Genomic DNA, 26,777 nt, shown 5'->3' on the forward strand with positions numbered 1-26,777 from the left:
TCTGATTTGATCTTTTTATTGAGATTAACACGAGGATTAAACATGGAAGTAAAAACTATAGAAGAAAATACACGTGGAGCAGTTCTTGTCCTCGAGACGTTCAGTCTGATCCTAAAACACACAGGTGCTGTAGACGGTCACCTTGTGGCTGATCTCCTGCAGCAGCCCCTTCACTGCTGCCTCCAGCTCCACCAGCTGCTCTGCCTTCTGCTCCAGAGCGCGCTCGTTGTCTTCATAAGACTTCTCCAAATCTGAAAAGGGAAGAGCATACATGAAGGGATGTCCCGCCTCCTCAGCTTGAAACATTTCCTGTAGGAGTACAGTGTGGTGTCACCTTTCAGCAGCTGCAGCTTGTCACTGGCCTGCAGCAGCAGCTCTTTGGCTTCCTGCTGAAGTGACTGTGCCCTCTTCTTGGCGTCAACCATGCCTCCCGTCTTCTGACCAATAAGCTGCTCCACGGTGGCATACTTCTCCTTCAGCTCGCCGTCCAGCTCCTAACACAAACACCTAATTTTACAAAGGAAACAGACCAACCTGAAAGCCTCTAATGATCACACAGGTGAGCTCACCTTCTTCAGCTCCTCTGCCATGCTTCTGACGCTCACTGATTCCTGATTGGTCAGTTTGGCACTAAGAGTAACGTTCACAGCTTTGTCCTTCAGCAGCGTCACATCCTGTTCGAGCTTCTGCAGCCTCTGGGTGGCATTTGAAAGCTTCAACTCAGCATCTGCTGTCTCCGACTCCACCTGAACACAACACATTTGACATGTTACCTGCATGTTTCTGATAGGACATAGCCGTGTGCAGAGTAAACAGGCAGTAACCGTGAGACTCACCGAGGACAACAGGTGGCTGGTGTTGTGGATGTTGGCCGTGGCCTGCTGGATAGCGCTGCTGGCAGCCGTCTGAGCTTTCTGCGCTTCTTCCAGTGCTCGCTTCACTTTCTCCACAGAGTCTCTGACGTCACGCGCCTCCTCGCTGAGGAATGCAGGAAGACAACTGATCAGGTTCAGAGGACAGGTGAAACTTTCAGGTAGACCAGGGAATCTGAATTTAGTGATTCCAGTTCCATTATCAAAATCGCTTATCTATTCGATTCCTATTGATTTTCATTGGCTCCACCATCTCTGAGCAGCCTCTCAAAGACATTACACTCATGGACATTCACTGTGATGTGTGGTCACATACACTGCCTGCTGCGGTAAATGGCCTGTATTTGTATAGTGCTTTACTTAGTCCCTAAGGACCCCAAAGCGCTTTACACAACATTCATTCGCCCATTCACACACTGGTGATGGCAGCTACATTGTAGCCACAGCCACCCTGGGGCGCACTGACAGAGGCGAGGCTGCTGGACACTGGCGCCACCGGGCCCTCTGACCACCACCAGTAGGCAACGGGTGAAGTGTCTTGTCCAAGGAGCCGGGGCTCGAACCGGCAACCTTCCGATTAGAAGATGAACTGCCAACTCTTGAGCCACGATCGCTGCGGGTCACATGTTTGTGCATGTTGGAGGTGTTTGTTGTGATCAGCGCTGTTACTCAAAGTAATTATTGCACATATTACACAGAACACTTTTCTTTAAAGTAAAGCAGTACGTTACTTAGTTACACCCAGGAGAAAGAAATTTGTTACATTATTTTCAAGTTTCTCCGTAGAATAAACTGAAACTCATCATTTAACACTATAAACCTGAGGCTTCAGCCCCACACCGACACGAAGCCGTTCCTGATGAGGACACACATCATCTTTCTGTTCAGGTATGAACACAGCGGTCGTCATGGTGATTCTACTGTAGAAGCATGAACAGGTAGAGGCTGCAGCCTGACTGCTCAACAGTTTGTTACCTGTTGAAGTTCAGGCTCTGGGTGTTGGGCTGAGGTCTGCACACACTCAGCTTTAGCATCACTCTGGGTTCTTGGCTAGCTTAGAGTTAGCATGCTGTCTGTGCAAAGAGCTGAAGTCTGTTAGCATCATAATGGAGCTGTTTCTGTCCTGGAGCAGTCTCCACTTTACCATCATGCTCTCATCTTTTAATGCAATAAAAATAAAAGTCATGTCCCCACTGGAGACGGCACCACTGTTTTCCTCTGACACACAAACTGAAATCAGCTGATTGTAGCGAGGTTGCAAGACCCGATAAGCGTGATCGATAGGAACAAGGAATTGGACTACTGGGAACCAGTTCTCCTCCATTCCCATCCCTACGTTCAGGTCTTTTAATCAATAAATTTGACCTGTTAGTAAGTACTGCAGTGTTGATAAGACAAACTGTGCTGCTATCAATATTTATTAATCATTAATTCATTGTACCAGCTGTTAAAACTTTGAGAAACTCTGACAAAAAGGCAGTCTGAGCTCTCTGATCATGGCCGACAGGACAGGAAGGTAGGCAGGTTCGCTTTAATTCACTGCACATAGCTAAATGCAGCCAATTCAATTCAATTCAATTTATTTATATAGCGCCAAATCACAACAAAAGTCGCCTCAAGGTGCTTCATAGATACAGAGAAAAACCAACAATCATATGACCCCCTATGAGCAGCACTTTGGTGACAGTGGGAAGGAAAAACTCCCTTTTAACAGGAAGAAACCTCCAGCAGAACCAGGCTCAGGGAGGGGCGGGGCCATCTGCTGTGATTGGTTGGGGTGAGAGAAGGAAGACAGGATAAAGACATGCTGTGGAAGAGAGACAGAGATTAATAACAGATATGATTCAACACAGAGAGGTCTGTTAACACATAGTGAGTGAGAAAGGTGACTGGAAAGGAAAAACTCAATGCATCATGGGAATCCCCCGGCAGCCTACATCTATTGCAGCATAACTAAGGGAGGATTCAGGGTCACCTGGTCCAGCCCTAACTATATGCTTTAGCAAAAAGGAAAGTTTGAATCTTGAAAGTAGAGATAGTGTCTGTCTCCTGAATCCAAACTGGCCACACTGAAGTAGCTCAGTGGTTAGCACTGCTGCCTCACAGAGTCTGCTGGCTTGAACCCAGCTCGGCCACTCTTACACGTGTCGGCTCAGGGCATTGACACAGAAGAGATTCTTCATCTCAGAAGCCGCTGGTTAAAGGAAGGAAAGCAAATGCAGCTGTGTGTGAGCAGAGAAACGCGTACAGCTGTGGGCAGAAGGTTCATCCATTCACTCATCACGGACACGAATGGGTTACATGCAAACACTACCAAAAACATAACTGCTCGGCAGAAAATAACAGCATATTTCAAGACAATAATTTCAAACAAGTGTACGCAAGCACGGTTTTTCCGATATGTGACTGATTCGCAGAGATCTGGAAGAAGATCCAAGTTGTCACAGAAGAGAGAAAAATGGTATTCAAGAGCAGGATCAGTTTGTGGAGTATACCTAAAGGCTGGGTCCGTGCCAGGAAGACAAACTATGAACGAATGAATTCAGATATCAGACAGAAGCTTATTAATGGCTACCAAAAGCATCCTGTTGAGCTGCAACAATATTCATCCCTTCTGAAAGAAAGACAGATTTCAGTCTGGAGAACTTGTAAGATATCATCCCCTGAAGCTAAACCAGGCAAACATTACTGATGGACAGGTAAATCTCACCTGGCTTGGCGAGCCTCGTCCAGCAGCTTGTCGGCCCTCTGGATGTCGTCGGCGCTTTCCTGCAGGATGTTTTCCACATGTCCCAGTTCTCCCACTTTCTGCCGGATCTCGTCGGCCAGGTTCTGCAGCTGAGCCGGCGTGGTTGGCATCTGCATGTCCAGAACCTCGTTTGCCACAAGCTCAATGCTCTCAAGATCTGCAGCGTCCTCTGAAGTGCCACAAATGCAGTTAGTTTATCTGCAGCCAGCCTCTTTAAAAATAACTTTTAATCTCCGATCAATGAAAATAAATTCCTGAAATTATTCTCAGTCTATCCAACCGTGTCTGAAAGCTTGTCAGGTTATCAGAAACCAGTTATCAGAAATAATTTCAGCGTTCGTTAGCTTACACTATGCAGGTTCTTATGGTTTCTTTAATGTGTCGTACGCAGCAGACGACACGAAGGAACGAGTGTGTGAGCGTGGTGGCCTCTGAGAGCGTCCCAGACACATAAGAGTAGACGGTTTAGTTTCTGATGATTTCATGTACACTACATGATCTAGGATCCTTTAATGCTGCTGCACAGACAGTCAGAGAGCTTCTGAGTTCATGTTTGTTAAACAGGATCTATGAGACCTGCAGAAATACAAGAACAAACGTTGTTTTGTTTTTCCATCAGTTGGGGAGTTTTGGTTGTATTAAGCACTGGAAGCAGCTTTGGATCCAGGTGTCGGCTATAACCTGAATTGATTTTTTCCCCGTAATGTCATGTGATGGTTGAGCAGGCTGTAAGAAGCCTGCTAATATTATGTAAGAGGGCTGTTTTTTCAACATGAAATAAATCTGTGATCTTTGCTTTTTAAATGAAAGCAGTTTAATAATGATTCAGGAAAAAGTCTGACTGATTTAGTTTTTCCTGAAATAAAAACGTTTCATTCAGGAGAAGAGGGCGGGGAGCATAATGGCCACCATCAGACATGACGTTCATAAAAAGAAGCTTATAGTTCAATAAGGAAGATCTGTAGTCACACATCTGTTTGCTGTCCAGGTGTTTGGTGGTTAATCTACGATCACTTTCTCACAGTGATCAATGTTACCGGTCGAGTCCAATCATCTGTAGTCTAATCAGCTGGACTCTACTTTCAGTCTCAGTGCACCTTTGTGCAGCCCACCCCCCTAACCCTCTCCCATGTTGCTCAGGCTCCATCCAAGCCTCCATCTTCATCTCCACCACCAATGTCTAGACTCTACGGGGTCAACTCTGCTTCAATGGGTCATCAGAACCTAATCGCTAAATACCTTAACTGAAGTCTTTATGTCAATGAATCAATTTCACTTCCTTCCAATGATCTCTCCTGATTGTCTCTGGGAAAACTGATGTAACCGTAACTACGGAGACATTTGAACCAAACAGGAAGTGACACATACGGGTGAGGAAGTCTCTGATGTGTCTGATGAGGCTGCGCAGCTCCTCGTTGCTCTGGTCAACTTTCTGTTTGGTCCTGTTGGTCTTCATCAGGACATTCTGAGCACTCAGCCTGGCCTTGTCCGCCTCTAGCTTTGCTTCTGACACCTGAGGACAAAATTCAGGTGAGAAAACCCACCACAGTTCACCTGGAGTGAACACGGAGCAGCAGGGCTCACACCCACCATCTTAGACAGCTTCTCCACTTCCTCCATGGCGTGGACGATTTCCTGTTCAGAGTCCCGAGCCTTCCTCAGGACACTGTTGGCCGTTGCTACCGCACCACTACAGCCTTCTCCTCCACACCTGGCCCCGCCCTCAGGATTCACGCAGCCCAGACCACCGCAGGAAGAAGACCCGCATGCGTCTTGACCCAAAGATGGACTGCCACAGGTCTGGCAGAAGCAGGACAGACGACACTCAGTGTTCATGCGTTTATACTAACAAACGTTTGTGTTTGTAATACACTGAACTCTGTCAACCTGACCTGTGCCGCTCTCCCACCTTGCTGCTGAGCTCTGCTAGGTCCAGACTCTGCAGTTCTCCTGCCAGGTCATCCAGTTTTTGAGCATGCTCAGACTGTCTCTTCATGAACTTCTCTCGGGTCTGGTTCAGTTTGTCTTCTGTGAGCTGCCGTAGAGCAGCAGAGGCTTCAACCGGGCTGCCGCTGTCGATGGTGGAGGCGTTAGCTCGGGCCTCGGCCTCCTGGGACTGCAGGAAGTACTTAGTGATGCTGTCTGTTGCACCTAGCAACACACAGGAAGTCAAAATCAGCTGAAGGCAACTTTATTTAAATTCTGAAATCCCTGTACTACCTATTTTAGTACTCCTTGGCCCACCTATTTCCCCTGTGACCTTTAACCCTTTACCTCTGATGTCGGAGTTCTTGATGAACTCGACCTGGTCCAGGAGCTCCTGGACTGTCCCCTCCAGCTTCTGTGCCTCTGACATCACAGAGTCCAGTTTAGTTCCTGCAGCAGAGTCCAAGTCCTCCACCTGGACCAGAGTCTGTTCAGTAAGGTTCAATGTGTGGCTCAGGGCTCCCATCAGGTCACTGAGGGACAAACACGGGTCAGAGGTTAGCATGAGCTGCTTTAGTGCTCAGAGTTCTTGCAACAAACGTGTTCTCAGCAAATGGCCTTTGGATCTTTGGACCACCAAGATTAATGATTCCTCATAAAACACTGATGCAGTGCTAACCGGAGACCGCCACACGCCTTTACCAGCTCAGCAGACTCTCACCCTCTGCTGACAGGAGTTCTCAAAGTCCACAGGCCAAAAACAATGTTTGAACGGGCCACTAACGACCCGCAGGCCACACTTAGAGAACCCAAGCTTTAAGGAGATGAGATTGAAGCACATATGTAGTTTAAATTAGAGGTGGTGAGGATTCGCCCAAACTAAGAGTTCTTATGACCTAATGGCCCATGTACATTTTTACTGGCTTGTAAAAAAGTTTTGTTATATTTTGAAATATTAACCCAATTTAATTGACACAATATTCTAGATTATTTCACTTTTAATCTGGAAAAGGCTTCCACTGGGGGTGGGTTTTGATTATTCGATTAAAATCGATTCTGGCTGACGTGACATCGATTCATTAAAATCCTGAATCGATTTTTAAATATAAATTTATTTTGCTCGAAACGCCAGAATCTCGAATTAAACCTCACAAAATTTCAACAACCACCAAACAGCTGAAACAGTAAATGAGAACAGACACAAAGCGCCGACGGATCAGAATCAGTGAGATATCACCTTTCTCACCGGACGGCACGGTCGGGGCTGAAAGCCGACAGCTCGCTGATTCTGATGTTTCGGCGAGTTGAGCTTTGTGTTCACGTCCTTTTTGCGCTGATTCAGAAGCTGCAGGTTTGATCTCTCTCCAAACAATATTGACTGAACCAGCAGCAAAAGAAGATCCAAACTACGCTTCACGTAAACATCGTCATGAATTCCCTCTTAGTTTTGCTTTCACCACGATAAAAATCACACTTCATGCATACGGCGTTATTCTTGTTTCTTATTCTGAGCGCACGTACAAACGGTTGCAGGTGCAAGTGTTGCACTTTGAGGAGAAATTTATTTTGCACGCAGCAAAATTCATTGCTGCGTACAAAAACGTATTTCAGTGTTTGCTATTATCCACACACACACACACACACACACACACACACACACACACACACACAACAGCAGCCCCCTCTCGCTCAGGTGTTGCATTTGCACTTGTTTGCAATGTGTTGCTCGCGCTCTCAACATTTCTGCCCGTGCGCGCTCAACTCTCTCTACTCTGTTATATTTGTGCAAAAAAATCTGATTGGCTGTTTTGGTCTCCAATCAGCTCGAAATGACAAAATGCAATATCCCAGAATGCATTTTGTCCAAAACTCAAAGGAGGCAGTGGCGGAGGAGCACAGAGGGGCGGAGTTTGAAGTATTACTCTGTCTGTGTCACAAAATAAACTTTTAAGATATTTTCATGTGAGAATGTTTCTGTGTGAACTTCAAATACCTGCTCGATTTATCAGGACATATTTCCAAAAGTGCTCTGATGTTTTCGGAGATGCCTGTTACCCACCAGGTGGGGGGATTTAAAAACAGTCCTAAAATGTACAGGTAGCCAGTGGAGTGAAATTAAAATGGGGGTAATGTGCTCAGACTTTGTTCCAGTCAAAAGACGAGCTGCAGCGTTTTGCACAACCTGCAGACGCCTCATGGACGCATCGCTAACCCCACAATAAAGTGTGTTACAATAATCCAGCCTAGATGTCACACAGGCATGGACTACTGTCTCACAAAGCCGCTTCGATAAGATGGGCTTTATTTTGGCTAACTGCCTCAAATGAAAAACGCTAGCTCTTACAACAGCTCTGACCTGGCTTTCAAGTTTAAGAGTGTCTTCATTCAGCCAGGGTTCAGATTTGGCTTCAACTTAAAGCTTAAACGGGCACCGAATCTAAAAGGGTTTGGCAGACGGAGTAAAACCAGAGGAAGGGTTCAAAATACGACAGCACCGAGCAACAACAGCAGGATTAACTTTGGTACAAGGAAGGGAAACCTCAAACAAGACAGGCTCATGATGCGACCATGTCACAAACCTCTAGGTTAGAGACGGGTAAATCACGAGTTAAAACAACGTGTGCCCATATTGTTGTGTAGCACAGACACAGGTTGCACAAGATCAAGAGTCAGTAAGATTTAAAAAGTCCTTTGCCACTGGCTTGTCGGGGCAGCACACGTGAATAAGTCCCCACCAATAAAGACATGATCATATTTTGGCATAATTTCAGCCAACAGATCAGAAAAGTCATTGAAGAAGTCCTTATTGTATTTGTGGGTCTGTAAACCACGACACAGAGCCCTGTGTGAGAGCGACCCAGCTCAAACACTCAGTTCAAAGCTACTAGGTGATGTTGATGAGGGCAGTGGTTTACATTTATACTGCTTCTTATCAACCGCTAGTCCTCCTCTGCCTGATATTCGAGGAGAGTTTAAAGAGCAGCTGTCCTCCGGTAAGAGATCTGTGAAGACGCTGGACTAACCTTACCCATGTCTCAGTTATACAGAGGAAATATAAGTGAGATCATTTGTAAGCTTCACTAAAGCTGTTTCTGTGCTGTGATGAACTCTGAAACCTGACTGAAACTCTTCAAATAAACCATTCCTCTGCAGATGATCTGTTAGCTGTTTGACAACTACTCTTTCAAGGATGTTTGATATAAAGGAAGGTTGGAGATTGGCCTATAATTAGCTAAGACTGCTGGGTCTAGAGATGCTTTTTAAGGTTTAACTACAGCTTGAAGGCCTGTGATACACAGCTGATTATTAGCTATGTCTGAAATCATGAAAACAGACAACAGTAAGGAGGGTAAACAGTACTTCACCTTTTACTGCAGTATTTTTTAACAGTAGTATTTGTACTTGTACTTGAGTACAGAATGTCTGTACTTTTATCACCTCTGCTGATGTTCAGCTCTCATCAGCACGGTCAGAGATCATCAGAGTGGTCGACAGACACTCGAAGAGCGTATCTAAATGTGTCAGACTGCACTTTGACCGTTTTGGTAACCGAGTCTGAGAGAAACATTAATCAGAATAAATGCAATCCCACCCGGCCTCCTGCAGCAGCTCCTGGATCTCCGTTAGCGGTTGTGATGCCGGATTCCCATCAAGGATGGTCTGGATGTCGGCAACGCTCCTCTCCATGCTTTCAATGGACTTCCTGTACGGCCCGCTGACGCCGCTAGCTTTGAGGGCGTTTACCTTGTTGACCAGGCGGTGTGTCTGATTGGTCAGCTGGCCGATGATGTTGTCCCACTCGGCGAAGCACTCGTGACAGCGGCTGCAGTTGGGGAAAGTTCCTGAGAATCCGCGAGCGCAAGTGTCGCAGCGCGGCGCGGACACACCCTCCACGCACACGCAGTGACCGCTGACTTTGTTGCACTGCTGCTCGGAGATCCCACGAGGGTCGCAGTCACAGGCTGAGGAGAACAATAACCAATGAGAGTCTGCAGGAGACACACTCAAGTGCAAAAACACAGTTTCACAGTGACTTCCTGTCCAACCACACCTCTGTTTGCACATTAAGAACATGTGTTCAGCATTTGGCTCCAAACATCTGAAGCTTTATTCTGCTGCAGGAACAACAAATTAAGGCTAATTTTTGTTGTTTTAAATTTGATTCACTCTGACCAGGCGAGCCCTGAAAGGCCAGAGAGTCACAGGGGTTAGGGTTAGTCTGGATGACTGATGTGGAGCTCTGTCCGAAGGCTCTGACAGGAGACGAGTTCAAGAACCTGAAGGAAACACAAACTGCTGTTTAATTCATCTCCAGCAGAGGGCGCTACTCTCTCATGTGAACTGATAGAAAACAAACAAAGGGACTGATTGTGTTCCTCCAGGCTGCTGTCTCAGCTCTGTTTTTCTTCCTCTCTCCTCCTTGTTTCTGTAAGACCTCCTCCTGACCTTCAGCTTCACTGAACAAAGCGTCTTTGTGGACTTCTGGAGGTTGAGACGGACAGACTGGTCCCATCTCTGTGGAAGCTGGGCCTCAAAACATCTGGGTTTAATTTGAGCTGCAGCCGCCGAGGATGCTGGGAGCTGAAAGGATCCCACAATAAAAGCGTCTGCAGTTTGATCTCAGTCAGAAACAAGTCCCAGACTGCACCGAAACTCTGGACCGGATTCTGACCTGGGGCCTGACAGATCGGGACTCTGCTCCAGGTCTGTCAGGTCCGCTTTATTTTTCATTACACCATCACATCTATCACGCTGTCTCATGAGCACATGGTAAGCCTACCGTGACATTTGACCTCAGGGTCTCCCCAGAACAGTTCTTTACACTCGCTGCAGGTTCTTCCTCCGAAGCCGGTGTGACAGGAACACTGACCGCTGATCTGTGAACAAACAAACTGCAGTCAGACGTGTCAGACGGAGCACAGAAGTATGATCCCATCAGATCAAGCTCACACGACAAACCTTTAATGAAATACAACATTTGTTTTCACCTCGAGGACTTTCGGTCATTTGCTGCTCACCTCATTGCAGGATGTCCCGTACGAGTGTTTGGGGTCGCAGTCGCAGGTCTGACAACCGGTGCCCGTCGCCATATTCCAGGTGTCAGGTGCACAGCGGTCGCAGTGCTGACCAACCACATTGGGTAGACAGTGACACTGACCACTGCTGCGGTCGCAGTGACAGTCAGAGGACGGGCAGCTGGAGGGAGCGCTGCCAAGCCGGTTACAAACGCACTCTGCGGGTACACAACCGCCAAGGTTCAGCGACAATCGTTCGCCTGATTCTGTGAATATGGTTACCATGGTAACCCCGGCATACTTACTCCTGCAGTCCTGGAGTAGGGCATTGCCATAGTAACCCAGCGTGCAGCTCTCGCAGGCGGCACCCTCGCTGTGGTACAGGCAGCGCAGACACTCCCCGGTCCGGGCGTCGCACGATTCGGGGTCCAGCATATCAATGTTGTTGTTGCACTGACACGGCTGACACTGCCCGCCCGCCTCCTCGGGGTTTCCATAGTGAGCAGGCGAGCACTCGTCACAGCGAGTACCTGCAGTAGCAAATGCTTCTTATAAAGACAGGTAGCATAACAATCACACACCACTTCACACTGGATGCATCGCAGAGCAACTCGGGGTTAGCCCACGGATATTTGGGAGGCGGGCTGGAGCAGCGAGCGATCGAACCACCAAACTCTGAGTAAGACCAGGTGACCTGCCCCTCAGCTACAGCCAGGTGAGAGCTGGACACCATTTATGACCAACAGGTGATCGTTCCTCAGGTGTGACATCATCACATAACCTGAACCAGCAACATGCCTCACATCGAGCTTCATCCTCAGGTTCGAGTTCGTTTAACTACAGTTTTAAACTTAACAGCCAATCAGCAGCCAGAGATTCATGCTTATTTAAAGGGAACCCCGGCTGTTAAGACATGTTTGTGCTAAAATATGTGCTGTGCTTTCAATAACATATGTGTGGTATTAATAGGGCGATCGTGGCTCAAGAGTTGGCAGGTCGTCTTGTAATCAGAAGGTTGTTGGTTCGAGTCCCGGCTCCGACAGTCTCGGTCGTTGTGTCCTTGGACAAGACACTTCACCTACCGCCTACTGGTGGTGGTCAGAGGGGCCGGTGGCGCCAGTGTCCGGCAGCCTCGCCTCTGTCAGTGCGCCCCAGGGTGGGTGTGGCTACAATGTAGCTGCCATCACCAGTGTGTGGATGGGTGGATGTGTAAAGCGCTTTGGGGTCCTTAGGGACTAGAAAAGCGCTTTACAGGCCATTTACCATTTAAAATACGCCAAACGATTTACCAGTACTCCGCCATTGTCATTTACTTCTCAATGCACTCTGGGTAGTGACGTCATACGGTTGCACCGCATGCAGTTCACAGTTAGCAGCGCGCTGGAAATGGCTTCTGCTCAACCTTTCCAGTTTGAACCAGAGCAAACCGAGAGAAAGAAAATAGTCAACCAGCACTTTTCATCTTCATCTAAACTAAGTGCTGGTTGACTATTTCCATTCTCTCGGTTTGCTCTGGTTCAAACTGGAAAGATCGAACAGAAGCCATTTCCAGTGTGTAAATCGGTTTTATATGAAATGTGCTTAAAAGGAAAACATTTGGCGTATTTTAATACCACATATATGTTATTGAAAGCACAGTACATATTTTAGCGCAAACATGTGTTAATAGCCGGGGTTCCCTATAAACCTGGCAGCCAATCAGATCACAGGGTCTCAGAGGAAACAGTGGGAAAATGTTTCAGACATCTGTCAGCGGCTGACTTCAGGTGAACAGGAATCTGTAATAACAGACCTGATCCCTTCAAAACAAAAGCCTGCCAGTGGCAGCTGTTAGGATGATAAAGCAGAAGAATACTTCCTGTGGAAAAGAGCAGCTGGAGGCTAACCTGTCACCAGTCTCTGCTCACACGCCAAGCGCCACGGTGTCATCAGCGCTTACCTCGATACACACGTGTTAATAAAGTTTTTACACTGATGATAACGTATCAGAAATACTGCGATGCTGTCGTCAGTGGACTGAAGAGGTGTTGTGTTGGCGTGCTTTTCAATGATTCTAACAGATGCGCACCAGAAGCCCCGCCTCAACCAGACCAACATGGCAGCTGGACTGGCGCTGCGACCAACAAAGCGTCTGCATCTAAATATCTGTGATGAGGTCTCTGTGTCAGCGTCTGTGTAAATAAAGTTCTCACCTTTGTATCCTGTGTTGCAGACACAGGTGACCTGCTGAGAGTCATCGCTGCGGTAACAACTTCCTGCGAACTGCCGCGGGCTGCCGGGGCCGTCGGGACACATGCAGGGACGACAGTGGTCACCTGACCCCAGTGCTGGGTCACCATAGTAACCATCCAGACACCTGAAAGACAGACAAGAGCACCAATGGCATCATCCTGCTAAATAAACCCAACGGCGATTGGCTGACGGACGGTGGGCAAGTTACCTGTCGCAGGCGCGTCCCGTCGTGTGGTCCCTGCAGTCGATGCAGCGGCCGCTGTCGGGGTCGCAGACATCGGCGTGACCGTTACAGGAGCAGGGGCGGCAGGCGGGGAAGCCCCAGCGACCCGGCAGACAGCGGTCGCACTGCCGACCGTACGCACCCGAAACGCAGGAACACTGTCCGGTCAGCTGATCGCAGAACACACTGAGAGAGCCCTGAGGGTCGCACCCGCACGCTGAAAGACACGCACGACGAGGTCACACAGAGGTCAATGAAGCTTCAGCGCTGATTGTAAACAGACTTATTTAGATGGAGGTGGTTTTGACCTCGGCAGCCGTTGGGTCCAAACTGGAACGTGGACGGAGAACACCTGTCGCAGTTCCTGCCGACCACGTTGGGGCGGCACTCACACTGCCCGCCGTGGGGGTCGCACACGGTGCTGAGCGAGCCCTGAGGGTCACACTGGCATTCTGGGAAATGGCATCAGACAAGGAGACACGTCAGAATAACGAGAAGACGCTAAAGCCTCGGTGACAATAGATTTATGACTGCAAGGAATGCGGAGGAGGAGGAGGAGGAGGAGGAGGAGGAACCTGCCGGGTCCTGTCGAGGAAGTGAAGCCTGAGGCGATGGTGAGAGGATGGGTGACAGACGTGAAGCGGGGGAGGAGGGGAAGGGATAAAGATGTGAGGGATCAAAGGTCGGCGTTGGAATGAGGAAGAGGTTTTTGTTCCCGATTTTAAACTGTTTGGAAGGTTCTCTGAATCTGATTCTGGGTTCCTCCTTCCTGTCCAGAGTTGGACAGCAGAAATATTTTCCCCTTCTCTTTCTGACTCTCTCTGATTTTCCCGGGAGGTTTGTTAACGGGAGGAAACCCCAACCCCTCCAAAGTCACCATAAATACAGACACTGCCCTAAGCTCTAAGCCCTGAGTGCCTCACAAGCATCCCTTTGCTTTTAAACTCCAGCCAGGAAGCGAGGTTATTAAAGTGAAGTCACTAAGCCGTGCTACCTTTAGCTCCCTGGTGCAACATGGCGGAGATGCTGAAGATGAAGTTTCTGCAGATGTCAGTTATCGGCGTCTTGATGACGCTCTGGCTGTTCTCCAAGCACCGATAACGCTGGAAAGTCTCCCAGGCGACATTCCCGCCCGAGTCCCCGCCCTCGGAGCCTGTGAATATCTCCAAGTTCTTACAGTGAGGCATCAACACGATCTGAGGAAAATCCCAAATAAACAGGTCAGCATGTTTCACTCTGACTGACTTCACGCTCTACTTCCTGAAGTAGAAGATCTGAGCACGCTCACCGAGTCGATCAGCGTATATGGAGCCTGGACATCCCCAAAGGTAGCGTACAGTGGCAGGCTGAGGCGGATTGTGTAGTTCAGACCCGATTCAAAACAAACCGGTCTGGGAAGAACCACGTACCTGTGGGGAGAGATCGGGTTAGATACTGAAACGAGGCGAGATAAGCAGATAGAGGCCACGCAGAGGGTCAGCGTGACAGGATGATGGGCTGAGATGGTGAAGAAGGCTTGCAGGAACTAGTCTTATATTTCACACTTGACATTTCAAACTTGTCACGATTTAGAAACTTCTCTCCTGACCGTGAACTTGGGTGAAGCGAGATCATCTGGTTGTCGTCGTCAGGCACCGTGTTGATGCAGCGGCTGTCCGGCTGGATCGGTCCGGGTCTCATCACCGTCATCAGAACCTCCTCCCACACGTCCGGCAGCTGCAGAGCCGACAGACGCAGAGATGTTACCTCTATGCACATAAATAAGCAGGCGCGTGCACGTTTATCTTTCCAGGCTAACAGATGAGGCAGGTACACGGGTCAACGAAGGCTACAACTACGAGATAAGCGCCAAAATTCTCCCACTGATTCAGGACATGACGACACACGCGTTCAATGGCAGACTCACACCTGCGGTTCGTAGCGGATCAGGATGTCATATTCCATTGAGTGAGGGACGTTGTCTACAGTGAACTCCAAGAAGGCCCCCTCTGGTACGTTGGCTAGCCCGATGCCTGTCCAAGTGGGACTACGGTCCTGAGGGTGTGGCCTCTGGACCACCGTCACTCCCTAAAGAGATGCAGACACAAAGCTGATGAAGACCCTCAACACCTCACATAACCCTGCTGAGGAGAAACAATCCTCACAGGCTGCAGGTCCACCTGTAACAGCCGGCCTGTAATCCAGAGTACGGTCAGAGACTGAAAGGACACTCACAGGTCCAAACTTTGCGTCCTCAGCCTCGTAGGTGTAGTGATCCAGAGCAATGAAGTAGAACCCAGACTCCACCTGATCGCAGCGGCGGCTGAACATGTGATCTCTGCAGACGCACTGACCGGTCACGTGATCACACCTGCACGCAGACAGGAAATACAAACATCACAACAAAATAAAATTGTTGGTTCAACTCCCGACGGAGCAAATGTGACATAATACTGAACTCACTGATTGTTGATGGCGCCTCCGAGGTCGCAGTCACATGGTCTGCAGCCGTCCATGTCATTACTGAGACCCCAGTGTTCAGGCTGGACACACACACACACACACACACACACACACACACACACACACACACACACACACACACACACACACACACACACACACAGGTCTGATTGGTTACTCCCACACTGTTTACAGTCATCTCTCTGCACTGATGTGATGTATAGTGTGTTTGCATAAATCCAAGGGCGTAGATTTGGTTGTGGGTTGGTGGGGACGGATGATTCAACCACCAAACCCTGCCCTGTTTCTTTTTTTCCCTTTTTGTCTTTGCTTCTTGATAAAAAAGGAGAAATGTACTTGCCTACATGTGCTATTCTACGTGCTTTTAAACCATTTAAAACTACAATTCATAGTTTTATATGTGAATGATATAATGTTAAATTACTATTAAACAAATGACTGACTAAGTATTTTAGGCTTTAGTTTACTTCAGCCATATTCCTTATAAATCAGGTATCATACAAAAGTAAAAATAGCTTCAAATACAGTCATGACAATAAAAGAATATGACTTTAAGGACTTAACAACATTACTTCAGTTACACCAACATCTGTTATACTTTGGCACTAAGGGAACACTGAATGACCTGCTGGTTTTGTCCATAAAACTACTCGTCTAAGATTACCACAGAGTAAAAGATCTCTCAGCAAAATTATGCAACATTTTAGGCACTGTTGCCCCGATCAGATCAGTGAGCTGGGATTTTTTATTCTAAACATGAACCACTGTTACAGCAACAGACATGGACTACATGCCCCACACAACAACTCAACGTCCACTATGTGAAGCAGACAAACACATGCCTGCTCCTCTCATTAACAGAGATAAACTGCTGGCATGTTTGTTTTACATCTGTACTGTCCAGTCTCTCCTGGTGGCCATGGTAACACGTTATTCATGGTTACATACAACTTTAGACTGATGTGGGCCAAAGCCTAAAACGATGTGTGAGTTTGCTGTTCTCCCAGGTTCAGATATTTGAAGTTTGCACAGCTACATGCTCGCCTGAAAATTTTTTAAAAGTTTATTTTGCAACCCAGAAAGAGCAATAAGAGGGGCATGTATGTCCTAGCATAGCCTGTAACGTTATTATGATGGACAGATTTTATGAGTGAACTTGACTTTAAGTGAGTTACAGGTTTCTTTGAAAAATACTTTCTTATATCCAGCTTCTTCCTCTTTGCTGCCTCCTCTCCTCCTCGCAGCAGGTTTGCCGCTGCTGAAACTAAACAGAGCTCCCTGAAAGGCTCAGCCAATCACACTGGCCATATTTGTCACATGACGTAGGACTCCAGTAGAGGACGTAATTTAACTCTTTCTGCACCGCTGGGTGAGACGTTGACAGATCGTTTTTTTTTGTTGTTTTTTTTATTTTATTTCTATCGGTTTTGTTTTGTTTTTGTTTTATCCCCACCAAAAATTATTGGTGGGGATAAAACAATAATCGCTGGATATTGGTGGGGACATGTCCCTTCCGTCCATGCCAAATCTACGCCCTTGCATAAATCTCATTAAACAAGACTGATGTTGCAGAGTGTGTGTGTGCGTCTGCGCCTCACTTCCTGACGTGTCTTCTGTAAATGTCTGAGAGCTCACAGCTCAGGCTGACTGTGTAACAGAGCAAAAGCAAACATGAACCCGATGACTTCATGCATGAATGTGGCTTCAGAACGAAGCCTCTGCAGCATTAACACCGCTCCCATGTTCAAAGCCTTTAAGGACTTTGTTGCTGGTGTGAACTGGTTATCCTCTAACTGGATTGGAGCAGCTCTGTATGACATACTGGTCCCTCATTACTGGGAGCTTTGTTTAATATGAAGAAGAACTGCTCCTTCTTCATCCTGTCGCACTCACCGCAGAGGCAAACGGGATATTTCGTATCCCCTTCACACTGCAACAGATTCAACTCGTGAAAACCAGCCAATCAGAAAACAGCGCAGCCTTACAGGACAGGAGCTGAGAGTGAGGCGCGAGACGACACAAATGTTCCTTCTGCTGCTGGTCTGACTCCAGTCTAACCAGCATGAATGGTCTGAACGGGTTTCTCACCACACACTGGTCACAGTCTCGCCCGGTCACCAGACGTTTACAGAAACAACTTCCTGTTTCTCTGTCACAGGGGTTTCCTCCAGGTAGAGTTCCCAGAGGACTGCAGGTACACGCTGTCCAACACAGTAACACACAAAAGTACATCACCAAGGCAACGCAGCTTCATTCATAACAACAATGTTAGTCCCAGCCACGCCCCCTCGAGGTGCTTTACAGCGTGAGGCGTCTGTGGGGGAGTTCTGGGTAATCTGGTGTCAGCTGGTCCTGCAGGTGTTTCGTTACGTTTCGTACCTTTGCAGCCTGCAGGCTCATCGCTCAGCCCAAAATGCGCCGGCTTGCAGCGCTCGCAGCGCTCTCCCTCCACGTTGGCTTTACAGCGGCACTGACCGGCGATCAGCCCGGCTCGGAAGTCCGTCGTGCCGTCGCAGAGTCCTCCGTTCAGAGAGCCCACGGGGTCGCAGTCACAGGCTGCAGAAACAGGACGTTTAGCTTAACCAGAACCACAACAGGGCGTGTTCAGGTGTGAGACTGTGACACCACAGACAGACGAGGACACGATTCACATACTGTGAGCTTCTCTACAGCGCCACCACCAGCCCAGACGCAGGCATGTCTCTGATATGTTGAAGCATTTTATAATTTAATGAGTTAAATGAAGGACATAAAAGTGCCGTGGAATGACATCATCACAAAAACCGTGAATGTGTCTAACTTTGACCCAAAATAAGTTTCTTTTTTGTCCTGGAAATTAAACTCCCGCCTCCATCTTTGATCTCTGGAGCACATTTTAACTCACATCACCCACAATCCTTTGCTACTTTAATTAAAGAAATGCAGTGGCAGTAATAACAGAAGGTGCTGCTTGTTCAGCCCTCAGAGAGGGATGTGCGAGCTATGTTGAACTGATCCCTGTGAGGAGGGCAGGTCTGAGCCTGAGGGAAACCACAAACCTTCATGTGTCACATCAAAAACCCTCCTCCTCCATGTTTAGTCTGAGATCCAGCCTTTAATCTACTTCCTGCTGACAAAACAACCTCCTATCCGCGTCTGCCTGTGTCATCATGAAACGTGAGCTTCCTCAGAAAACAGCCAACATTCAGTTTCTTTGTTGATGTGAAAGCAAACATTGAGGACAAAAAGTCCTCAAAGAACAAAGAAGATGATCAAAAGAGCCAAAAAAACGACCTCGATGGAAGTTTTGGGTAGATGCTTTTAACTTTTAGCCTGGCACCAGTAAAACGACGACGGTTTACAAACTCTGACGCTAAAAAACACCCTTAGAATAATTGGTGGAGCTGCAGGCTCTGTTGGCCTCCACCGGTGTGTTAGAGTCAAAGTGGCGGTGAACTCACGCTGGCAGATGTTGGCGTCTCTGATGTCACTCTCTGGATGCTGGTAGTAAAACGGTTTGCACTGCTCACAGTTGTTTCCAGCCGTGTTGTGCTCACAGTCGTCACAAACTCCTCCGCTCACGTTTCCCGAAGCCGCAAAGACTGCCCCGTCAAAGTGACACGAGTCCGAGTGCTGGTTACAGTTACACTCTGAGGACACCACAGAAGAAGAAGGGACAGTTAAACTACTCCCAGCAGTGATATGGGCTGTGCCCAGTATGGACCGGTGCAGACTCACTCTTGCAGGCGTTGGTGTTGCGTCCCTCTGCGGGTCTCCAGGGGAGGTCGTGGTAGAAGTCCTGGCACTGTTCACAGTTCAGACCTTTGGTGTTGTGGTTACATAAGCAGTGACCATGAACCTGAAACACAAATAATCAATAATCAATCAGCGTTCACTTACATTACTGGTCATAAGCTGGGTTTTTTTACATGTAGTCAGTTGCCTGTTGCACCGTTTCTTCCAGTGTCTGTGTGATTTTATACTTTTCTACTTTCACAACCGGCTCAGCATCAAAGCCTACACTTCACCCACAGACCGCCATGTTGAATTTTACAGCAGAAGTCAACATGTTTACTTGATATGCTGTTTGCTCACATGTTTAAACTGCTTTAAGCTTAAAGTGTTGGTTACTAGGGGCGTGGCCTCTTTGACTGACAGGTGGACGTAGCTGCTAGCTGTCTGCGAGGCCTCACCTCAGCTAATTAGAGTCCCTGATTTGATTGGATGTTACAGACACTAATTGGCAGGTATCTGCGTGACGCTTCCTATCACGATCGGGTACCTCCTAATGCATGGTTGTCGTCATAGCAACGTGGCCATATAAATACAGTCCGTAATCGTCCTCACCATGCCCTCTGTTATCTGCCCAGCTCCCTGGACGGGGGCGCACTCAGAGGCGTGTCCGTAGCAGAAGCAGTTTCCTCGGACCACCATGTCATAGATGGCGTAGTAGTACTTCTCTTTGATCTCCATACGGGAGTCCAGAAGGTTGTCTCCAAGCGTGTGCAGTTTGGTGAACTTCACCCTCAAGTTGGTGATCTTCAGCATGTCTAAACAAAGAACCAGTAAAATTCATCAATAACTGGTCAACACCCCTACGCGACGCAGAGAAGGAGACGTACTCTGGATTCGGGGACTGTAGGGGTCATCGATCCTGAATGCTGGATCCAAAACTCTGAAAATCACCTGAGGAAAAGAAACAAACAGCATTACCCGCAGCAGTGTGAATAATGTTAGCATTATTCACAGGAGCAGCAGATGTACCTCTCCTTCAGTGGATGGCTCAATGTCAGAGTAACGCGAGTCACAGATGACATCGTCAACCTTTCTCATTGGACCCCGGTACACGGACGGGAAGGACGACTCGCAGTCATAAGCAAAGTAACGGTAAACCTGCCACGTCTTCCCGAAGTCAGCTGACCGCTCAATCACCATGGCAGCAGGTCGAAAGGTCTGAGGAAATAAAGACAAAAGTGGGAAAACTGAGGATCATGTGGTGAGGATGATGGTGTGGTGAAGACCTGGGCTGGACTGCACCATGATCACTGACAAAACCCCAGTTAGAGTTCATTCCCCTCTGGCGCTGTGGGCGGGACTTATCCTTCAAGCTTGGGTCCTCTACCAGAGGCGTCATATGCAAACATTCTGTTTGATTTCAGATCATTGATACATAATCAGGTTGGCGCAGGTGTTGTCCTTAGTTGCACTGCAGCATGTGACAATAATTAAAGTCTACACTTAAGCTGTTAGTAGTGACTCGTGGTCAAAGCAGCCTGAATCCTTGAATCTGTCGTCCCGATTCCCTCCATCTGTTTTCTTACCATGTTAACCTCCTCTTCCTCACTTCTCCTCAGCTGGTGCAGCTGTAGCCTCCTGTGATTGTGAGGTCTGGTTACTGGCTGTTACTGGTACTGCTGTTCACGGTGCAGCAGCTAACAGCAGCTAACAGCAGCTAACATGTTAGTAATTTCACTTTAATTCATTATTTTATTGTTTTCTCAGACTTTCAGCTCCACTTTCTTCCACACTAAACTTTTCTACAAGCTACGTGAGCACACAGCAAAGGTTTGGGAGAAGACAGCTGCATCGTGTGTCGGCTCACCGCAATGCCCGACCAGTCCAGCCCTGGTCGTAACCCTTCCGATTATGGAGTACTTGCTATGTCCTTTCAATACACAACTCACAACAACTCCTCAATCACTGTGTGGACCTGGTTCTTCAGATTAAAAGAGACCAGAATCACCTGTCAACTACCCAGAATCCCCTGCTGCATGTGTAGAACTCACCTTGAAGGTCATGATGAGATGCGTGAAGTGAAACTCAGCCTCTAGGTTGAGCTGGATGGTGACGTTCTCCACACCTACAGACAGCAGATCATCAGTCACCAACACTCTGTAGATCAGACTCTGCGCCACATCGGTTAAAGAGCCCAGAAATCAACAACACGCTGCAGTCGCTGCACATTAACATGATCGGAGCTGAGAAAAGAACTAAATCTGTGTCCAAGAACCAACAATTCAATTCAGTTTTATTTATATAGCGCCAATTCACAACAACAGTCGCCTCAAGGTGCTTTATATTGGACAACAGGACTCCAGAGAGTGACGACCAAAGGTAACAGCAGAGCATCTGTGTTAACACGCCCACTGTCAGAGGATGACGGACACCATAAAGTGTCTCAAACACTGCAGCGAGTACCTGATTCTGCACAAAACACCGCGGCGCAGCTCTGAAGCTGCCGTTTAGACGCGCTAGCTCATCACGGGAACAGCGAGTTCATCTGGGCAGCAGAGCTCGGCCGAGGCAACAAGCTCACAGCGCCTACCATCAGCCAATCAGTGCAGACATACAGATACAGCGAGTAATGGAAAATTAACAAAGACATGAAGCTGCCTGGTTAGCTTCACCACACTGGGTTTGTGGTGAAGAGCACAATGAAGAAGAGGTTTGTTCTGCAGTAAAACTATCTGTTTGATGAACCTGGACAAACGGCAGGTCGACTGTGTTTGCCTCCTCACTGCGGGGCTTTTTAAAGCTGAACATCCCCCACCCCTGGGAATAACTACATGGCCTCCAGCAGGGACCCGCCCCACAGCCTGAGAACCTGTAATCATGGAGGATAGAGGGTGATAAAACACAGCCTTTCTTCTGACAGTGAAAACATGTCTGAAGCTCTCAGTCTTTAAACCTGTAACGACATGTCTGACCTTTGACCTCTCTGAATGTTCTTCCTCACCATTCTCAGTCTGCCACCAGGTCTTCAGTCTGTTCGGGGCAAACGTAGTGACGACGTTCTCGATGCGATGGCTGTCGGTGCGATTGGCCAGCTCGTTGTAGGGCTCTGACGAGTCGCACACAAAGCACTTCTTCTCCTCCTGGTTTATAGAGGGGGAGGAAAAGGTTAACAGGAGGTGAATTCCTCGGATTCCTGAGTGAGATAAGAGGAAACTTTCTGACCACAAACTTCCCACAAATGAAAAGTCTGATTTCACCTGAAATAATGCAAGCTTTTCACTGGTTTTGTTTTTAGAGTTCCTTCCTGGAACGTCTCAGTCATTAAGAGATGTCAGAAAGTTGCTTGATTCCCTGACAGCCCAACGTGTTTCAGCTGCTCAGACTTCTCTCAGGGGGGGAAACCCGAGCGATCCAGTGCTAACCAATACATTTTATAGTTTGTGATGTTCAAGCAGCAACCACGCAGAGCGAGGATCTGGGACGAATGACTGAATGAAAGGAAGGAATTAGAGGATGTATAATCAAAGTCACATGACGGAAGAATGTCAGCGACTCAGAGCGAACACGCTGTTATTATCTATGTATGACATGTCCACACACATCTGCCTCAAACATTAAAACCTGATGTTTACAATCAGCCTGTGTGGTTTATTGACTTTTGATTGGATGAAAACAGTGTGACCTTTGACCTACAAAGTTTGTTGTGTTTTCTCCACAGGAACATCTGGACAAACATCTGTCTGCAGCCAGCGGTTTCCTTATAGGGAGCTCATTTTGCACAGGAAACACTTCAGACTGTAACACACAGGGAGTGGGACTGAGCTGGAGGTCGTTTAAACTGGATGGCTGGAGTTTGTCTGATGATACTGGATCCTCCGGTAAAGTCGCTCGAGTCTCCGGTACTGAAACAGCCCTGATAAAAGCGCTGCACTGAACTCTACTCAGACCTAATTAGACCACCTAATGTTTAAAGACATCTGAAGTGATCACTTACACTTCATCCATGGATGAAGACTACCTGAGCAGCATAAATGTCCCATTCTTTGGACTTCAATGGAAAATTCATCCTGAATCCTTCATATAGGATCTTATTAGAGGTCAGAGGTCACCAACGACTTGTCTCAGTTTTTAAGTTACAGTATTTTCAGTATTTCTGAAGCTAAAGACTAAGCTGAAGTGATGAGTTGGTGATTGTTGAGCTAAATAGACTGGTACACTCTGACATGCAGCATGGAGGAGCACGGAGGGGCCGGGGGCGGAGTCTGCTGGGCGATCTGCTGTGCCCCTTTAACCACAGCTGCCCCCTGTGTTGCCTCCTTGCCCAGTTGCGTTCTTCTTGGGTCTCTCTGGACTTTTCTGTCTGAGACCTTCAGTCATGATCTTGTTAACCATTAAATTTACCTGCAGGTGGCTGACGATACAGAATGGTTCGGGTCGGTTCATTCCACAGGTGGAGGTGGATGACAACTGATGGGCTCGGCCAATCAGAAGGTCTCCTGTTGCTGGGTAACAGCTGCCTTCAGTGCACACATCACTGAGCTCGGGTTGGCCGATGTCGTCCGCGGCCCCACCCTCCTGAGCACAGGTAAACACCTGCAGACCTGAGAGAAAAGGCTTTAATGGTAAAAATCTGAGAGCAGGATTAACGAAGCCCCGCCCACATTTATTGATTAAAGAGACAAAGCGCAGCTGATTGGAACCTAAACCCAGAGCTGCTTCTCCGCTTGTATTCTGGAGGACATCATGAGGAGAGAAAGATCAGTGATTCAAACCTTCACGAGTGACTATCTGATATCTGCAGCCTACAGATTACTGATTACGGTCTAAGCTGATCTCTGAGAGGACCAAACATGTTACAAACACAAACTGCACAGATTTAAACTAAACTTTATTTATCACACATTGGCAAAATGTGTGCGTTTGGTTTGAGTTTCATGATCATCAGCTTCTGAATTCTTTTACACATCAAACATGTCGACAAATTCCTAAAGATTATTCCTAAAGATTATTCCACTAGAACTCATAAAAAAGCCCTCCGAGCCCATTTTATTCTGAAAGTTTCCCGAAGTTTGAAAGTGTCTAACACTTATTTTCATTTTAGATTATTTTATCATGAATGAAACGAGCGGCTGAGAGGAAGCAGCAGCATTTTGTAATTTTCAACAAAGAAACACGAAGATACAACTCTGGATGTTTTAAATCAAACGGATCCGACAGGACGTGTTTAAGGAAAGTTTGAAATTGGAAAAGTTGAACTTTATTTAACTTACCGAGCAGCAGCGCGAGCTGAAGCTGAAACATGCTGCAAATCCTCACAGTCTGAAGACCCCCCGGACCTCCTCGGACCTCCTCAGCTCCCCTCAAACTCCTCCTCCACACAGACACCTCCGAACAGACCGGCCGACTTTCAAATTAAAACATCCGGCCCGAGTAACGTGGTTGTGCTCACAGCGAGAAAAACACCAAGAACTAAAGAGTTCAAACTGTTGGAGCAGAATAAAGTGATCAGTAACGCGATTCCAGCACACGCAGAGTAAACTGCTGTTAGCCCTCCTCATCGTTAATTGCCGTTATTTGACTGATTGATTGATTGATTGATTGATTGATTAATGTCTCTGCAGCTGTTTAAAACATATAAAAAGTTTTTTTCATCTGAAACTCGGTAATCCCCCCCACTCTCCCCCTCCTCCCTCTCAGGTCCACAGACAAAAGAAATTCCTCACCCCTGCCCCCAACTCTCTCTCTCTCACGCACACGCGTATTTTCTTTGTTGTTGCAGGTGGGATTGAAATGAGGGGGGCAGGGCTGGGTGTGTGTTTCGGACCCCCCACCTGAACGTCTTCTGCCTGTAGCCTGTGGCTGTGTCCCAATTCAGGGTCTGCACGCTTGAAGTACGCGCACTACGTACTACGTACGTGCGTACTATAAGTACGAGAAGTGCGGAAGTGAGAGGCTTGTAAATGGGACGGTCTAGCCTTCGTCGCGCTGTTCAGGTTGCCTAGCAACCATGGTACTAACCGCGAGAAACGTTTCATACAGCTTTGTTTGACAGAAATGAAGGAGAAAAATGTTTTGTTGGTCATTCATTTTTGTCATGACATCACTTTGATTAGTTGAGTATCTGAGGCTGAGACCACAGGACTGTAAAACATGATTCAAGGGCTTCATTTCTGTGGCGGTCCTAGCTGTTTGGGCCCTGGGCGAACACTCCCTCTGGCGCCCCCCCCCACACACACACACACATAAAACATACTAAGGATTAATATGTTTTATTAACATAAAACTGTTGTCGGAGCCATACTGCATTTCACCAGAGAAACACACACACACACACACACACACACACACACACACACACACACATATGAAGAGAGAGAGTATGCATAGTATGCAAACAGCCATCATAATTCATCACACAATGAGAACAGGACAAATCAACAACTGACAATGACTCATTAATATTAAAATCTGTAACATAATGTATTGTTTGGAGTTTAGTCTGTTACTGTTGCTATTTTTACCATTTCTTCTTGGAGCAACTGTAACTCACATCATTTCCTTAGGGATTAATAAAGTATTCTGATTCTGATTGGTTCAGGATGACCTGCCATTATCCAATCACACATCTGCTTACCTGCATCTGTTGCTCGTTTCCCCTCCTCTTCTTTTCTCTTTTTTCTAAACTGAGCACCTGATGGCTTTGAACTTTTCTTGTCCATCTTGGTTTGAATTTTGCACTCCAGTATGAACACAAACCCCCCAACCCGAGGATCAACACAACATAACCTAACACACCTACACCTTAGTTCACAGACTCCCTTTGTCTAGGGTGCATTTCTGGGATTTCGCACAACCCAGGATTCAAATCATGAATCCATGATGGGCTTGGATTTACATCATTATGAATGAAACATTCTCTAAGCAGCCGCCCCCTCCCCTTTCGACGGCTTGTGTGAGACTTTAAATCATCAAACTGTAAACTGTAAATTATACATTTTAAATTGTTATTGATCCCTTTACCCCGAGTCCTAAAGTGTATATTTATTTTCTTACTCTTATATTTATTGTTTGTTTACTTGCGCTGCTGTAACTGGAGCCTCGTCGTCTCTCTATAAACTGGACTGTCTGTAGCGGAGATGACAATAAAGTTTACTTTGACTTCAGCAGCGAGCAGGCGCACCGAGGGCTCTCACTTTTCACGTATAGAAAAAACATCGGTGCAGATTATAAGTCTGTATCATGATGTCTGGTGTTTTCGTGTTTGTTTGTTTTTATTTTGTTTTATTTTGTGAGTTGGTTATTAGACGCTGCTCCAGCCACCAGAGACTCCCCCGCCGCCCCGCCCTCTCCTCCCTGCAGCAAGCAGCAGGCGCACCTCGCGAACGGAGGCGCCCTTACTCCCAGCAAATGGGCGATAGAACACCGATCGGTGCCTGTGACATTCCCAGTATGCGCTGGCTGACGTCGGGGCAGCATGAGTACGAGCATTTTTTTTTTTGCAGATGCCCGTGATGCCGCCCCCCACCACCATGCCGCCCGTGTCGCCCGTATCTAAAACCGCTACTGATTAGAAGTATTTAGCT

The 26,777-nt window shown here is 47.4% G+C and overlaps 1 protein-coding gene across 1 annotated transcript; it reads right to left on the reverse strand.

Annotated features, from left to right (window-relative positions):
* On the reverse strand, window positions 1-24,764 carry LOC102781042 (laminin subunit beta-1-like). The gene is made up of 33 exons (XM_087844307.1): window positions 24,465-24,764; window positions 23,596-23,795; window positions 22,196-22,334; window positions 21,246-21,319; window positions 20,224-20,412; window positions 20,082-20,145; window positions 19,807-20,009; window positions 19,198-19,318; window positions 18,921-19,109; window positions 17,860-18,036; window positions 17,569-17,681; window positions 15,460-15,539; window positions 15,232-15,367; window positions 14,926-15,084; window positions 14,606-14,733; window positions 14,306-14,426; window positions 14,012-14,213; window positions 13,326-13,469; window positions 13,003-13,234; window positions 12,755-12,918; window positions 10,868-11,092; window positions 10,566-10,780; window positions 10,328-10,424; window positions 9,140-9,509; window positions 5,896-6,080; window positions 5,531-5,772; window positions 5,212-5,421; window positions 4,990-5,134; window positions 3,583-3,790; window positions 837-978; window positions 570-746; window positions 335-494; window positions 1-251 (listed from the first exon to the last, which is right to left on the reverse strand). The coding sequence occupies exons 1-33, from the start codon at window positions 24,493-24,495 to the stop codon at window positions 112-114; spliced, it is 5,382 nt and encodes a 1,793-aa protein (XP_087700433.1). The 5' UTR covers window positions 24,496-24,764; the 3' UTR covers window positions 1-111.
* Between the last annotated feature and the right edge of the window lie 2,013 nt (window positions 24,765-26,777).

Source organism: Neolamprologus brichardi, chromosome 7 (assembly GCF_056152115.1).
Source record: "Neolamprologus brichardi isolate AB-2024 chromosome 7, ASM5615211v1, whole genome shotgun sequence".
Lineage (NCBI taxonomy): Eukaryota > Metazoa > Chordata > Actinopteri > Cichliformes > Cichlidae > Neolamprologus > Neolamprologus brichardi.

Excerpts from the sequence above, each read along its gene's own strand:
- LOC102781042 (XM_087844307.1), bottom strand. The coding sequence starts at position 24,495 with ATGTTTCAGCTTCAGCTCGCGCTGCTGCTCG. Across the intron at positions 15,540-17,568 it reads GAGACTGTGACCAGTGTGTG|CCTGAACACTGGGGTCTCAG; the intron begins GTGAGAAACCCG and ends GTGTGTGTCCAG. Across the intron at positions 5,773-5,895 it reads CAAGAACTCCGACATCAGAG|GTGCAACAGACAGCATCACT; the intron begins GTAAAGGGTTAA and ends GTGTGTTGCTAG.